Source organism: Brachypodium distachyon, chromosome 1 (genome assembly GCF_000005505.3).
Source record: "Brachypodium distachyon strain Bd21 chromosome 1, Brachypodium_distachyon_v3.0, whole genome shotgun sequence".
In the NCBI taxonomy this organism is placed as follows: domain Eukaryota; kingdom Viridiplantae; phylum Streptophyta; class Magnoliopsida; order Poales; family Poaceae; genus Brachypodium; species Brachypodium distachyon.
In genome coordinates, this window is record NC_016131.3 from 8,375,179 (window position 1) to 8,392,002 (window position 16,824).

At 44.1% G+C, this 16,824-nt stretch overlaps 1 protein-coding gene and 1 pseudogene across 1 annotated transcript; one reads left to right on the forward strand and one right to left on the reverse strand.

The window, feature by feature from the left end:
- Window positions 1-110: 110 nt before the first annotated feature.
- LOC100834748 lies at window positions 111-5,233 on the forward strand (annotated as a pseudogene).
- LOC100826504 (serine/threonine-protein kinase GRIK1) lies at window positions 5,119-11,830 on the reverse strand. The gene is made up of 12 exons (XM_003560700.4): window positions 11,533-11,830; window positions 10,925-11,341; window positions 9,703-9,777; window positions 9,567-9,611; window positions 9,220-9,294; window positions 8,258-8,345; window positions 8,029-8,138; window positions 6,853-6,948; window positions 6,341-6,407; window positions 5,841-5,956; window positions 5,684-5,762; window positions 5,119-5,577 (listed from the first exon to the last, which is right to left on the reverse strand). Exons 2-12 carry the CDS (start codon window positions 11,312-11,314, stop codon window positions 5,438-5,440), a joined length of 1,281 nt encoding a protein of 426 aa, XP_003560748.1. The 5' UTR covers window positions 11,315-11,341; window positions 11,533-11,830; the 3' UTR covers window positions 5,119-5,437.
- Window positions 11,831-16,824: the final 4,994 nt, after the last annotated feature.

The following is a 16,824-nucleotide window of genomic DNA, read 5'->3' on the forward strand; positions in this document are numbered from 1 at the left end:
CGTAGTTTTTGGTCGCTCGGCGCAATATTGGACGGCAGCCAGATATGCGCGTGACGCGAGCCAAAGCCAAATGGGCGAGACTGCCAGGCCTTCGATGCGAGGCTGAAGAGATGGATTGTCAATTGGACGCGGCCGCCGGCCTGGACGATGCGAACGTACCATTCGCTGTCTGCTGGGGCGATGCGAACGTACCATTACGGATGCCCGCACCGTACCATTTTATGCCAAGTTTCCGTACAGGTCTTCTCTGGTTAAATTTGATTCGAAGCACCAACTGTTTTATCTCGAGACATCACTGTTGCCTCATAGAAACCATCGCCGTGAATGTGATGTGATCACATCACATCTATATATGGAGAATGGAGGCCATTGTTACTTTGCTAGTCATGCACCGAGGCATTGGCTGGTGCTCATCTTGCTACTACAGTACTTTGCTAGGTCGCCTAGCATGCTGCCCGTGGAGATAGAGCTAGCAGTTTACGCTGCCATACCACCGCAGCTACGCCCTATGCTTCCTCGTGGCTCTCTTCGTCTATGCCGCCGCCCGATGCGTCGTGCTGAACGTCACCCAGCAGCCCCGCCCGAGGCTGCCTCCGGGCCCGTGGCAGCTGCCACTCATCGGCAGCCTGCACCACCTTCGGCGCGGGCTCCCGCACCGCGCCATGCGCGACCTCTCCCTCCGGCACGGCCCGCTGATGCTGCTCCGGGTCTGCGAGCGCGCGGTCATCGTCGTCTCCTCCGCCCAGGCCGTGCGAGACATCTGCAAGGGCTACGACGCCGCCTTCTCGGAGCGCCCGAGCAGCCCGGGCATCGAGGAGCTCTCTAGGCACGGCCGAGGGATCATCTTCGCGCCCTACGGCGATCACTGGCGCCTGCTCCGGCGGATATATCCTCATGACGGAGCTGCTCAGCCCCCGCCGCGTCGAGGCGTTCCGGCGCATCAGGGAGGAGGTGGTGTCCCGCCTCGTCCCGTCGCTTCATCAGGCGGCAGCTGCAGGTGGCCGGCGGCGGCTCGTCAACATCGACGAGCGGCTAGGGGAGTTCATGACCGGTGCGGCCGTGCGAGCCATCTTCGGCGACAGGATGCCCGACGGCGCCGCGTTCCTGAAGATGGTCAAGCAAGGAGCGGACCCATCGTCGTTGTTCGACCTCCGCGACCTCTTCCCGTCTTCGCGGCTCGTGCGGCTTCTGCCGCGCAGCCGCGGCAAGGCGGAGCGGCACCGACAAAACATGTTCCGGCTCATGGACAACATCCTCGAGAGTCATGAGGAGAGAAGGGCGGCCAGAGACGGAGACGACTTGTATGACATGGTCGACGTGTTGCTACGGATTCAAAAGGATGGCGGCATCGCGAGTTTCCCTGACCCACGGAGTCATAAGTGCAGTGCTGACGGTAAGCTCTCTCTGCAACTATCGAGCGTATTCACACCAGTGTTGCCTCAGCGTGCGTTTTGACGACTGAATTTCTAGAATAACCTTCTAGTTATATATAATCGAAAAAAATGAATTCTTAGAATGAAATTTTCAGTTTTTCTAATTTTACAATATTAGAAGGTCTCCTCCAATTTTACAACTTCTAAAATAAAATTTCAGGGACAGACTCTTTTTTTATTTTTGACAAAAAATTTATTTGAAAACTGTATCTGGTAGGGCTGCTTCATGGGCTGCAGAACTTTCTATTTATTTTACGGTAACCTATATTGACTTTTAGTTTTATCAACGATCTTTGTTGTCGGTTTGATATTTAGTATCGTTAGATTTAGTATTTGTTACGTGTTCTTGACGGTGGTATCTTAACGATGGAGACGTCGTTATTTAGAAGATTGGTGTTCCGACTCCATCCTCGTCCTAGTGTAGGCATTGCAACCTATTGTGTGAAGTCTGTGTTTCTCACGACACGTCTTTTTATGTTTTTGTTTTTTCCTTGTTGATTCACCGACGAAGTGGCAGTTTCATCGCTTGTCTCCCAATAAGTGTGTCTACGGGCATAATGTGTTCAATGATCTTATATTCTTATTATTAGAGGTGGACGGCTAATGCGGCTTTCAAAACCTACATGGTTAGTTTACTAGGGTAAAACAACCTACGGACCTATAAACCGATTTGGTCTACGTGACATATGTACACAATATAAAATCAAATCGAAACATGGTACAAGAATACAAGTGTGCATGTTAATATTTGTACAAATATGATCATACCGGCAAACATAGAAAACATAAAATATAATATAATACTTATATGTTACAAAATATTATACTTCGTACATACTTTTGTTTTTTCTTCAAATGCACACATGATGGTCTTTTAAACTAAATTTTGCATATACACTTTTCATGTGTTCTAGCACTATTGATAATTTTATTGAATTTGTCCTTGTGCATTATCCGGTTTTCTTTTTGAGGAAAAGACTGTAGGAAAAACCCTTAAAGTATAATTGGGAGCACCAGTATTTGAACTCTGGTGGGTGAAGTCATGCAACCACAACTCCACCACCACACCGAGAGGTGTTTCTCATTGTGACTGGTTCTTATTGTGATCTCATTTGCCTATGTTAGAATATATCATTGTGTTTCTATATTTGTACTCCCTTCGTCCAACAAAAGATGTCTCAAGTTTTTCAAAAATTGGATGTATCTACACATGACTTAGTGTATAGATACATTCAAATTTGGTCAAATTTGAGATATTTTTTGTTGGACGGAGGGAGTAGTATTTTCTACATCATCATTACGCCACTAATTTTTAGTTCGACAATAGTGGATCTAGGACGATTCCGTGGAATTTATGCGGTTTATATGCATGCATGTACCATTTCCGCAGGATGTCTTCGGTGCAGCACTCGACACCACAACGACTACTCTGCAATGGGCCATGTCCGAGCTAATGGCAAACCCAAGGGTGATGCAGAAGTCACAATTAGAGACACGCCGAATATTCACAAGACATGACAAAGTACATGATACGACTCTAAATGGCTTGCAGTACCTTAAGGCTGCCATCAAGGAGACCTTGCAGCTGCACCCTCCTGCTACCCTCCTCCCAAGGCAACGCCTTCAAGCCTGCAAAATACAAGGATACGACGTGCCAACAGTGGTAGTCGTGGTTATCAACATATGGGCTATATCGAGGGACCCAAAGTACTGGGATGAGCCGGAGAAATTCATGCCGGAGAGGTTCGAAGGAGACAACGGCAATGTTGCCGATTTCAAAGGCGCGGACTTTGAGTTCACACCATTTGGGGTAGGACGGAGGATTTGCCCTGGGATAGGATTCGCATATGCAAATGTTGAGATTGCTCTTGCTAACCTTCTTTACCATTTCGATTGGGAGCTGCCTGTTGGAGTTGCGCCGCAAGAAATAGACATGACAGAGGTGTTTGGAGTAACAGTTAGCAGGAAAACCGAGCTATATCTGTGTCCCATTCCTCACAGTACCCTGTAGATGAATAGCATTTCTGGAATCATATGTCCAGACTCCAATCTTTAAATATAGTACATATTTGAAAGAAAAAAGTATCAGTTTGGCATATATAAATGCCACACCCACTGAATAAGTTATATGTCAAATGGCTTTCATCATATATGTATCTGACAATTCTATATGCATATGCGCAACTCTTCTCGGTTTTTGCTGCCATACTAGTATTTTCTGATCTGTCACAAAGGTTAATGTGGTCAAATTATTTGTGCTATTGTACTATGTAAGCGACTGACATACTCTTGGCGGTGGGCTAGTTGTATCTGGCAGACAAGTGGGTACAAACACAAGGTAAGGTCACTCGAGGCTGGAGTTCACCCAGTCGACGGAGGGCGCGAAGGCCAGGATGTCCGACGAGCCGTCCGCCGCGGCTTCCCATCCTCGCCGTCCGCTGCCTTGGGGTTGCTGGAGACGATGGACTCCCGGACCAGCCTCGCGCCCGTCGGGTTTCAGGGAGGAAGGCTGCTTCTGCTGCTGGCCTTGGTCAGGAGACTCCCGCTTCGGGCGCTCGCCCTGCATTTGGTCCGCGTGACGCTGCTCCATCGGGGATGGATTGGATCGGTCGATGGCTAGGGCCGTATTTGGTTCGTGGGAGATCAGGTCAGCTGTGATGTGTAGAAGATTTTTTTTTTAAGGCCCTCGATTACGATACAGCCGTAGCATCTGAACTCACGCACTAACACACACCACAATCCTAGTGCGCAAGTTAGAACTACAATTTATACCCTATTACACGCATATTAGATTCTTAGAGCCACCACAGACTCTGTCGGCAATGGGTACGTTGCATTACCACTAAGTACCAAACGTGTGAGGCCAGAACATCTGGGGAATAAAATCAGGGGTGAGACATGCGAATTTTGATCTCACGGGGACTTGAACTCGCGCGGCCAGGCCGCACAACCGCGTACTTGGCCATCTGCGCTAGCGCAGCTCTCGATGTGCAGAAGATTTTCAAGGACATGTCATCCTTAAGAAGAAGGAAGTCGAGAGCCTTCATAGGACAAAACCCCAAACGGACGGTCAAATTTCGTCCAGACGGTAAATCCAACAGCCGAAAAAGCAGGTGGGCTGAAAGGGCTGGGATTGTGCTCAGTTTTACTGTTTTAAATACTCTTGTAAACGTTCAATTGGTTGCCAAGTTTCTGTATATATACTTTTATAAATGTTCAATTGGTGGCGATGGTGCATCAACTTCAGACCATCACTTTAATTTTTACATCGTTTTGTTGATTTAGTACAAATCGTTAAGATAAGAATGAACATGATTTATATGCTGCCAAATAATAGAATAGTACAAGTAACATCTACTATAAATTCGTACGGAGTACTACTTCTGAAATCCGTAGGAAGGCACATGTACTTGTGCTAGTTTTCCGTCTAAAGTGAATTGAGATAGTTTTATTGGATGACGATGGTTCCCTTCCAAACTGTTCATAAAATGGGTCGGGTATTCTTATCCTATATGCTTCTCGTCCAAATCGTTAAGATGAGAATGAACATGATTTAGTTGGGTTGGGTTTCGCTGTAAGCCTACATACACGATACACATTCTTCGGAAAATAGGCTATACAAGATACACATTCAAAAGATAAGCCGTCATTCGCTCATAAAATGGAATACCGGACGCAGTTTCCAGAAAGAAGTGTAATGTATTGCCTCTTTTGAGCGTTCACTATACTGGATTCAAGAAATTGCACATACATCACGACATACATCTAGATTGACACTGATGTTTATCGTAACAGAAAAACTGAAGAACAGGGAATAGCATTCCACTATATTCTGTACCCAAAATTGAGGAGAGATGATCAGCCGAGCACCAAATAACTCAATTGGAAAAAGGGAAAGAGAAAACAAAGAGAAACGCCTTGTCAGTCGTCATCCATCTCACTTGATTTGCTTTGACACTCTTTATCAGTTATCTATACACTACACCCACCCAGTGACCGGTTTGCTATTGCACTGTTTCCTGAAAATCAATTCTTTTCCTGCGGCCAAAACCACATCTACAAAAGTATTCACGAACTGGCCCCTCGTCCCCTGCAACCCAAGGATGCTCAGCCGCAGCCAGCAGGGTGATACGATCTCCTGGATCTGCAGCATAGCCAAGCATGGGAACATAAAGGACGCCCATTAATAGAGCACACGCCCTGATATAAAAAAAAAAATAGGACGATAACAACTTATTTTGGAAAAGAACCTTTGCAGAGAATCTTTTGCAGTAAATCAGCAAGTTGGGGGTTCATGTCGTCAGGTATTTCCACTGGATCATTGACGATCTGTTCAGCAGCAGTGACTTCGATGAGTTTCCTCTATGCAACAGGTAAATTAAAAGCAAAAGGAATATATGTTTGCACCTTGTCGTATGTTTCCTGCAAAGTATCTCCTAGAAATGGATAGTGCCCAGTAATCATACAATATAGAGTAACACCGACTGCCCATGTATCAGCTGCTCTACCATGGTACGCAGAACCTGCAGTAGAAGAGACAGAAATTTAGCAAGCTTGTGCCAATGGCCAAGGAATATTAGTAATTTGAACCTATTAGCCAGAGAACTAGAATTGTCGAATTTTTTATTCATTGGCATTGTTCTCACAACCCAAGCTTTGGTTACTTACAGTCGCACAATATTCTGCATCCAAATGTATACTGCTAGAGTTGGCCTCATTTTTTCTAGTGTGCTAGTTGGGTGTTTCCGGGGGCTGCGGGTTTGTTTATCTGAATACTACAGCCATTTAGCTGCCGAACATCTAAACTACCATGCTACCCAATATTCCAATAATCACCAGTTGTACTTCAGATAGAAATGATTGTGCATGCCATATTGACAACTCAAATCAATGTCACATAATTGTACCTTGACAGCACTCTGGTGCAGTGAAAACAGGAGTGCCTGGAGATCTCCAAAGCAAATCATCATCATCCTGCAATATAATCAAGTACCACATATCAGTAAAGCACTTATGAATGAAGCTCGACAATCCTGAAGAATTAGCCTCAAAACACATACCATGATACACACATCTCTGCGTACTATAAATGATCAAGAAGACTACTTGTTCAGTTAAAAACAATGAAACATAATACGTAATCAACCCTCTAAAAAATCAGGCTTACTAAAAGAATTTTATCATCAAAGTTCATTGTCTACTTGAATAATCTTCAAAATTCTCATGAGGGCGAACGAGAGGATATTTTAAGTATGCTTCCCTGGCTTTAGAAGTAGAAACATTGAATCCCAAGATTATACTTTGAACAAACAGAGTAACAAAAACTACAAAAGTATTGGGGGTTCATTCAACTTAAAAGCCTTGACAGTGAGAATAAAATTTACCGGCCATGCAATTAATTACAGGATAAAGAGAACACCTCAAAAATCTGGCTAACACTGAAGTCCCCTATCTTCACGTTGCCAGTACTTGTGACCAAGAGATTGTCTGGTTTAATATCACCATGAATGATGTTCTGCGTACAAAAACAAGAAAAAATGTTTCTATCAAACTGTGAAGCACATAACACAGTCCATAACATAGAGAAATGAGTGACTATAGGTAGTGAAGCACATATATATCAATGAGAGCATGTAACTGCACGAAACAGGGGATTAGAGAAACATCAACATGGACGTACTTAAGAAGCAAAAAATTGTATTGTGTTCTGTAAACTGTTGGAAGCAGCTGCAACTAAGATCCATTCGCACCGAAACCAAGACGCATTATGCACCGAAGTGCATGCATAAACACATGTACTTGATTCAATTTCATTTGATTGCCCGCTTCGATTAATTGGATACAGTATTTCTGGAGCTTTTATATAACAATAGGCACAGCAAGTTCTGATGCATATCCCATCCTAATTATAGTTGTAGTCTAGTAGCTTAGATAGGATTATTGTGTCATGCCATATTTATTGGTAAATACAACCAGAAAATTATAAAACCCGACTTCATAAAGAAGGCCACAGGCATCCCTACTCTAGAATAAAACAGTTTCACATCTCCCTTGTATTTCTATCTCTAGCTTAAATGGTGCCACAGTGTAAGAAACTCAACAACTAGCCCATTCACTAGGCTTAAACTTATGAAAGCTCAAGCTTAACCCATCCTATGAAGGAAGGGAGCAAGCTCATTCATGTGCAATAGTCAGTAAGATTGCATATATCGAGTTTCCTTCCTAAAATAATTAAGTGAGCATAATTTTTGCCAGTGAAATCAGGTACCTCAGAGACACAAAAACCAAGCAGCTACACCAAGCATAGGCTAAGAGTGTAGTACAAAGTCTGATTGTGCTTGCTGTTCAAACCTGAATCAATAGGCTTCTTGAAATAAGCGTGTCGCACAAACTTAGAGCCACTCAAGTATGTTTTAAAATTTCCATTAATATGAGCAATGTGCTAATAAACATACGCTACTAAATTGTTTTAACAAGCTATATATGTGCTTTATGTACCATCAGTGGTTATAAATGGCAAGCCCTGACATAGCACAGCAGACAGCACAACCGTGAGCAACGGTTTTTAGTGGGGGGGGGGGGAATGAAGTCTTACATGAGAGTGAAGATATATAACACCAGCGATTATGTCCCGCAAGTATTTTCTGGAAGTAGCTTCTCCTAAACCGTTATCACAGACCATTTTTCCTTCAACATACTCAAGAACTGGAAAGGGAAAGGGAAAAGAATCAACTGCAATCACAAAAAGTATTGACAAAGATGACAAGAAGCCTAAATAATGGCCTATTAGAATAATAACGCAAGATGGGAGCATTAATAAATACCCATGTAGAATTTATCTGTGTTTGGGTCATCAATCACCTCGATGAGATTAACTACATTGGGATGATCCAACATTTTCATGAGGGATACCTGTCATCAATGCAAAAAAAAGGAGACTAATTAGAAATTTGGAAACCAAATAAGGGAGTTGATTCTCATGTAAATCAGGAAACGTGATACACTATGCAACTATATATGCACAGTTTGTGCTATTTGCCTAGTGCTACCACATAAAATAACATGCTTCTACATTTTGACCCCCCAAAAACGAGTATTTAGTCCACTTATATAGTGGTCATGTCTATCACTTAATCCATTGCAACCAGGGGTGAAGCTACGTTGGCACTGACCTGCCCCTCTCCACAAGCCAATGGAAAATGATTATGTAGGCTAAATATGACATGATTGTCTAGTTGGCCCCTTCAAATATTACTGGCCCATGCACATGCATTGCCCACCATGAATTCAATTGGTCCATTTCTCTTGAAGCCAAAATGCTTCTACTGAAAATAGAACGCAGAATTCATCTGCTTGTAAGTTGTCAGGTGAGATGAGTGATGTGCTAGATTGCTTGTCACGGAAAAAACCCGCAAATAAATGTCAAGGTTAGAGCATTCTTGACCTAAGAAGGGCACATTCTCCACATGCTACTAAGTGGTGCGCCCTCACAATTAGTTTTTTTTCTGTAGCTGTAAATATAAAGCATGAATATCAACGAAGCAAGCAGTTTATTCAAATCATTCTAACAAAATAATTGCAAAAAAAGAATTCTATTATAGAGTTCGTATGCTGAATAAAGCGTGATCAGTGAGCATGCTCAACTTGGTTAACTTATGTGTGGTAGGTCCTTTAGTGTTAGTATCTTCAAAGCTCGGACACTATTTTCCCAGAGAACTTTGCACACATGTGAAAGAATAGCAAAATGAAGAATATTATACAGACAAATACTAACAAAATAACTTACTTCACGAAGAACATCTGACATAGCTGTTTCTGACCGTACAACACGTACTTTCATCATGTAAGGTTTATTTAATACCTGAAAAAAAGGGGGGGAATGCTACAATTCCATCAGCCTGAGACTAACAAGTGGTCGATAGTGATTCCTGATGTAAGCAGTTACCATAACTAACAGCGAGCGTGAAAAGAGTACAACATATCCGAAAGGCATATTATGAAAAAAAAATCAATAACTACTACAAAAAAGAAATAGCACATCATGAACTTCCACAAGAAAATGTGACCAAGAATCATGAAAGTGATTAACAAGGCATGTATGTAACCAACACAGAAGAGAGTGGAAAGCATTACCTTCACTGCATATAGCTTCCCATCTTTTATGTTTCTGTATAAAACCTTTGTTTAGAAAGGAAAAAAGGAATAAAATGATTTAGCCAGTTATCCAGGGAAGTTCATTAATAGCACATTTAATGCTTCTCACTCTTACCACTTTGCCATAGCTTCCAGCACCAATCTTGCCCAGGTGGACATACTGATTGATCATCTTATTACCAAGTTCGTCCTAAAGCGTGGCAAAAGGAAAAGGAAAAAAGTTATCATAGTGTTCAGTGCAAAAGGTATATGCTCCCACTAACTCTCTGACCTTCACTAGACATGCAAAGGCCATGATATGACTATGAGAACTTGCTCAAGCCCTGGCATCGCAGGTCAGAACAGCGATCAGTTCACCAATTTGTACACCAGGTTTAAAATAATAAAAATATTGCAAGCTTTTTTTACTCTTTTAGTGGATCATGTGTGATGAGATCCATGTTTGCTTATAATCTGGCGCTAAAATTAATGATTACAAATCATTCTCGGAGAAACGATTACTCGTTAGCCATTTCAAAATTAAAAGCAAGAAATCATAGCCAGATAGTGGATCAGGCTTAATGTTTGGTATGGAGAAGATGCTAGTTAAAACCCTAACTCAAAAGTGCTAAATTTTACTCTGTACATGGCGGTCTTGTGTCTAACGAAGTCAACTATGACCAATTCAACCGCTGGCCAACTTAATAAAGTTCGATACAGTTCAACAGAGGAAAAATGCAGAAATTGTCTGATCGCCTGGACCAGACTGAACTAGTTAATAGCTATCTTCTCAACTTTTCAGAGTAGAACTGCTGAACAAATATATTTTCAGAAATTATGGACCATGCAACAGTAAAGCAGCATAAATACATGAATGGATGTAAACAAAATGTGCATGTGCATGAACAACACTCTAGGGAAACAAAAGGAAAATGCATCCTCATTTTTCTGAAGAACAAGACCTTCTTAAGAGAGGTTGCAACTAGGTTTGGTTCTTCATATTGAAAGGCAAAATAAAGCTCCACGTACAATCCTAACATCATCAGACCAATAATCAACACAACCATGTGGTGATAAGCAAAAGAAAAGATGCCGTATCACATTAATTCCCAAGGCAAGGCAAGCAGAAAATGCAAATAAAAACAGCACACTTCTGCTTCTAATCAAGGTAAACTTAACAAGGGCCAAATAGTAAGAACATCTTTGCGACTTTGAAGGAGAAGTGTCAGTTGTGTTAAAAGAATGATTCATGGCTTCTTAAGAGAGGTTGAACTGGCTCATACATAGGCTTCTATGTATAATCAAGAATTGAAACGCGAGCACAAAATACTGGTACAAAATGTCTAGGAAGATGGTACCTCTGAGCGAAATACTTTTTTAGTCTCCTTTACTAGGCTTTCTCTGCATGCAAAGCCACTCTGAGCTCTTGACAGTATAATATCTTCAGACCTCTTCCGTGGCGGCTCGTCGTCACTTTCATGAACATAATCAGTACCATCTCTGTCATAGAAACTTCTATCAGGATCATCTCCATTATAGAAGCTTCTATCAAGGTCATTCCCATTGTAAAAGCTTCTGTCAGGATCATCTCCAGTGTAGAAGCTCCCATCAAGATCTTCACTAGATTGACGCTTCAACAAATCTTGGGATAAGATGCCATCAGTCTCCCTAGGTCGACCTACTTTTACACTGGGCTTCCTTAAAAAGCTAAAACAACTACAGCAGCCCAAGTCCGTTAGGTCTGCCATTCAGAACGAGAAGGGGCACCTGAAATCCTAGAAGAACAAAACAAGTAAAAGAATGAGGATAAATCAGTGTAGGGATGGGATTCGGTACATGGGTTCCGGATTCGTTCAGGCCACGTTCGAACCCCGATCCCGATCGATCGATCTGGATCGTGGTTTGAATTCGCTCCCCTGATTCGCTGTTCTATTCGCTACGGGTACCAGAAAAAGGAGCAACGTACCAAGGGTGTCTTTGCCGTCGTCTGTCACCGCGGCCGCTCGACCATGTCGCTGCCGCCGCCGCTGGATCACCGTCGAGCCGCAATTGAAGCTGTCGTTGAGGGAGAGCGGCGCCAGGGGGGTGTACAGTTGGACCGAAGGCTAGGAAGGAGCAGCGGCACGTTGGGGAGGAGCACGGGGCGGCACGTTGGGATGAGCAAGGGCGGCGGGGTGGGCGAGCTAGGGTAGAGAGAGGGAGACGACTGAGGCCGGCGACAAGACGAGGCAGGCGCCTTTCTTTTTCTCTCGCCCTGGTTAAGTCGGTTTTTCTCTATGAATTTCTCATTTATTTTATATATCAGAATGACCGTGCGTTGCCACCGCCCAGATGCACGATGGTCTTCACAACCACTTTGAAAGATGGTCTTCACAACCACTTTGAAAGGTTGTCGTGGGCATCACGCCGCCGAACGCCGACGATGGGTGAACAGGCACTCTCATCGTTGTTCCACTTAAGTGCCGGCGGCAGCACCATTTTCCACACTTCGGAGCCCCCCATTTCTTGCGTCTCTATTTTTTGTCGCATGTTTTAACTTGTTTGTTTGGTGCGGGACGACAAAACGTGGTGCTCCTTCTTAACCTGACACGCACGCGATGGCCGTCACTACCACTTTGCAAGGTGGTCATGCTGCCGAATTCTGATGATGGTTGAGAAGAATGAGGTCTAAATGTCATATTTAACGCACATCGGGCCACGCCTCATATATAGAACCACATCAAACAAAGAACAATACGATATATCCATATTATGTTAGCATGTCTAATTATGAAAAGTTCATTCGTCGCTGCGTCGGCGCGTCGCCTCCTCCAGTTGACGGGCGGCGCCCTCTTCTACCGCTGACGCTCTGCGTTGTATCCCTCTGCCGGTTGAGTCACCTGCCCATCTCACTTATGGATGACAATGGGGGGCCTGAGACCCTCAAAACTGACGGGTCTAGACCCGATTAGCATGCGGCTTTGGTAAAAAATAGACCTGCGGCGGGTCCGCAATTGGTAAAATGTTGGACCCGTCGGGTCTAGCGGGTCCGGGTCTAGTAGTGCCAAATCCGAACCCGAAAACCTGGTTATTTATTTGGACCCCACATGTCATTGTTTATTGCCCAAATTCCCAATCCCGCCTGGCCCAAATTCACAGTCCGGCCTAACAAAACCCTAGCATAGGAGCCGGTGTCCCGAGCATCCTTCTCGCGATCCCTTTTCTCTTCTCGTCCTCTGTGCCGCCCACCTGCCCCCTTTCTCCTCTCCTCCTCGCGATCTCGCCTCTTTGCCCACCCCTCCGCCGCCAGCCCTCCAAGCAACTGCGGCGATCGACGGCCGCCCGCACGCCCCCCTTTCTCTTGTCCTCCTCGCGATCTCGCCTCTCTCCCCACCCCTCCAAGCAACCGCCAGCGACCAGAGGCCATGCGACGTCTCCTCCAGCCCCGGGTTGGGTATATTGTTGGATGCGCCGCCTCGGCGTCGTCTGCCGCGGATCGGGGGCTAGGAGCACACACTCGCATTGGCTGTGGTCTGGTCGGGAAGGAAGTGCAGCCCAGACGAGACCGGCAAAGGGAAGATAGTGGCGGAGCTTGGTGATTGATTTTCGCCCCCATTTATTTTATTTTTCTAACAAAAACAATGGGTGGATGAGTCCGTACTCGTCCCAGTTTGTGTTGGAGTCGGTTTCGCTGATCTCGTTTCACGCGTTGGAGTCGGCTTCGCCGATCACGTTTCCATACTTGCCACAGATCGTGTTCGAGTCGGCCTGCTGGGCTGAGCCAGGGGCGTCCGGGAGCGTATGAAGGCAGGGCGTGGGTTTGACAGGCGACGAAAACACGTGGTGAAGTGAACGGTCCGTATTTTTTAGATAGGTATAGATATAGATATAGCTAACTGCAGTTTAGGATTCTCTGTGGCTATTGGTGGCCAACTGGCCATGTTGGCGCCGAAACGATTTCCACTCCTAGAGCCTGTTTGGAGGTGTATTAACGGTGCTTTGTTTGCCGAGTCGAGGAGGGGGTAGATCGCTTAAGGAGAGGGATCGGCCCCGCCTCTCAGTGATTGTAAAGTCATTGACTTTAAGTCGGGGGATTCACTTTCTGCTCAGGTATTGTCACAATATAGGGTTCATTTGCTGTGCAATCAACTGAGTAATGCAATTGTGCAATCAAATTGACGGGAGCTATTCGATCTGCAACCTGTGGCTGTGATTCTCATCAGGAGGTCCCACCACCGTTCAACTTAATCTTTGCCAAAATCACCCCGCATGCAGGTCAATTTTTTTGTGAAACCCCCCTGGCTATGAACCTCCTGACCGTCTTCATATCGATCGTTCTAGGTCGTCTGACCCTGTCTCGCTGCCGCCGGCCGGCCGGCCGACAATGGCTTCCTCCGTGCTTTCACTACCCCGAAACGATCCGCAGGTCCACGGCATGCCCCTAGTGAATTGATCTCTTCTTTTCCAAAGAGATGATCTCAACGTCATGGCTGCATCCTTCTTCTCTCTCGACGTACAGAACTACATATGAGCAAGGATAACAAATCATGTTCCCGTCGCACCATCTCTCTCTTTTCTCTTCTCTCTCTCTACATACGGATGAGCAATGCAGAATTGCAGACTTGAACTGAACATAAGACTCGACGTACAGGCCGCCGTGACGTTGAGTTCTTCGAAGCAGCAGGGATCAAATCACGTGGGCCCCTGCCGTGCAGGATCGGCGTGCGGAGGAAGCCGGTATCGGCTGGCCGGCGGCAGCGAGACGTAGTTAGGCAACCTAGAGTGATTGATACGAAGACAAAACAAGAAATCCAGCTGTTTGGGGAAGAAGACTCACGAGGGTTCATAGCAAGGGGGTTTTCACACAAAAAAGAAGACCTATGTGCGGGGTCAGTATTCGAAGTTAGTCACTCCAAATATTTTTCCTACCAAGAAATATAAGGATGTGTGTGTTTCTGGAGATTTTTCTTTAGCCAGTATTTGAAAGTGCATGTTGTTCCATGCGTGGTTTTGGTAATTGCTATGAACTAATGTTTTATTTGAAATGTATTTGAAGGAATGTCCCATAGGCAATTCATGAAGACCACTTGGTAAATTCAATGACAAATGTCATAAAGTTATACATTGAGATTTGACAATTGGTTATGTGGTTTTGGTAACCGATGAAAATTCCTATGGATAAGTATCTGCATTGAGCTTTACATGAATGAATGTTAGTAAGCAAAGGAGAAAATTGACACAGTACCACTAAGGGAAATCTAAGACTCCAAAATACCACTCAAAAAACCAAGAATTCCAAAATACCACTAGAAGTCAGTTTTTCACTCCAAAATACCACTATAACTAACAGCCCCTAACAGACCCTAACAGCTCAAACATGGACATATATACCCTTACATACCTCCTCAAATAGACAACATTTCAACTATATTTCAGCAGCAAATTTGACAACATTTCAACAGCAAATTGGATAGCATTACAACAGCATTCCAACAGCAGCAAATACAGCATCAAACAGCAGCATTTCAGCAGCAAACAACACCATTTCAGCACCAATTAAATGCAGCAAACAGCACCACTTAACAGCAGCAAACAGCACCATTTCAGCACCAATTAACAGCAGCAAACATCACCACTTAACATCAGCAAACAACACCATTTCAGCACCACTTAACAGCAGCAAACAACACCATTTCACTAGCAACAAGGGTCTAAATAGTAGCTAAACACATTGTCACATCACATGGTACTTTAACCAAAAGGATACCACTAATTTAACGCAACAACCATACATGAAGCGATCATCCCCCTTACTAGGGTTCGATCTCTGTGCTTATTGTGCTAGTCCCTGGATCGACTCGCTAGCACACACAGTTTCAAGATGTAATATCAAGATACAAAGGTCAAAAGTATATTACATCGCATTGATCCAGAATTTAGTAGTAACTTACATATTGCATAACCTCATGGGTTATCTCAAAAGAAAAAATAAAATCTTGCAGCGGAAGGCAGAAGATACAGGAGTCCCATAACAACTCCACAATCGAAACATGTTGGAATGTAAACTCGCAACCCTAACAATTCGTACCTCACTCTTCACCTGGTTCACCTGCAACATTTAAACGTTGCAGCCACTAGGGGATCAATACATTGAATGTATTGGCAAGTTCACCAAAGGGTTATAACAGACCTAACAAGTATATGCATTATTTGGCAAGGTAGGGGTTTGGCTATTTGCGTAAAAGCATCATTGTTCAATCCTATCATTTTTAATAAAATACTTTTGATTCTATTGGACACGGGGTAGAAACACCCATGCTCCTATTAACCTAGGCACATTGAGTAGAAACATCAATGCTCCTACCCAGTTCAATCCATTCGTTTTATTAGGAAATTGGAATGAGTGAGACCTTCCTTACAGCCCCAATATCTAGTTGCTCATAATTGTCTGTACGGGGACACAGCTAAGTACTTAGTTTGACACTCTCAAGAGGTTGTACACATTCCCCACAGAAATCGACGTGTTAATCCCTTGCTGTCCTCAAGGTAGAGTAGCAACGACATCCATTACGGGAATTTTCAGACCATAATCACCCAGACCACCTGAGGGACCTACGTTCCCACCTACACGGCTACATCTGCACAATCCATCGGATCCAGGATCATATGTCTTACATGCATCCTGGCAGAGCCCATATTACCATGTGGTTGTACTGAAAGCTACTAAACAGGAAACTAGTCCAGTCTCTGAATACCCCGGGTGGCATCCCACATTGTGACGCAGGCGCTCCCCGAATCGCACGGGGAGACGATTATGGACGCTCCCGAATAACACGGAGAGACGACTCAGCGGGACCCATAGAAATGGACCTAACGTCACGACATCCGAAAACTCAAAGCAGCCAACCAGGACGATTCATTGAATTACATGTTTTGCCATACACTAGGAAAATCATATTGTAATTCAATAGTATCACATTGTAATAATACCATCCTCGTATATTATCATAGCATAGCATTTTTCTACTACGATGGCAATTGGTGGTAAGGTCATGATAAGGGTCTCCTATACTATTAGGACAGATCATAACTAGCATAGATACAGTAATAATCTTGACAATGCAACTAATAAAATCTAGTGCATAATAAAATAATTGGATGATGGTCAAAGTGAACTTGCCTTTGTCACAGTAGTTCGAGTTCAAACACTCGTCACACTCGCAAGGTTCGCTCTCCGAGAAAACTATACGAGACGAAACAAACATATACATACATAAAC

Coding starts and splice junctions, on each gene's coding strand:
- LOC100826504 (XM_003560700.4), bottom strand. CDS start 11,314: ATGGCAGACCTAACGGACTTGGGCTGCTGTAGTTGTTTTAGCTTTTTA. Junction 9,778..10,924: donor AAAAAGTATTTCGCTCAGAG/GTACCATCTTCC, acceptor GCCACGCTTTAG/GACGAACTTGGTAATAAGAT. Junction 8,139..8,257: donor CACAGATAAATTCTACATGG/GTATTTATTAAT, acceptor TTCCCTTTCCAG/TTCTTGAGTATGTTGAAGGA.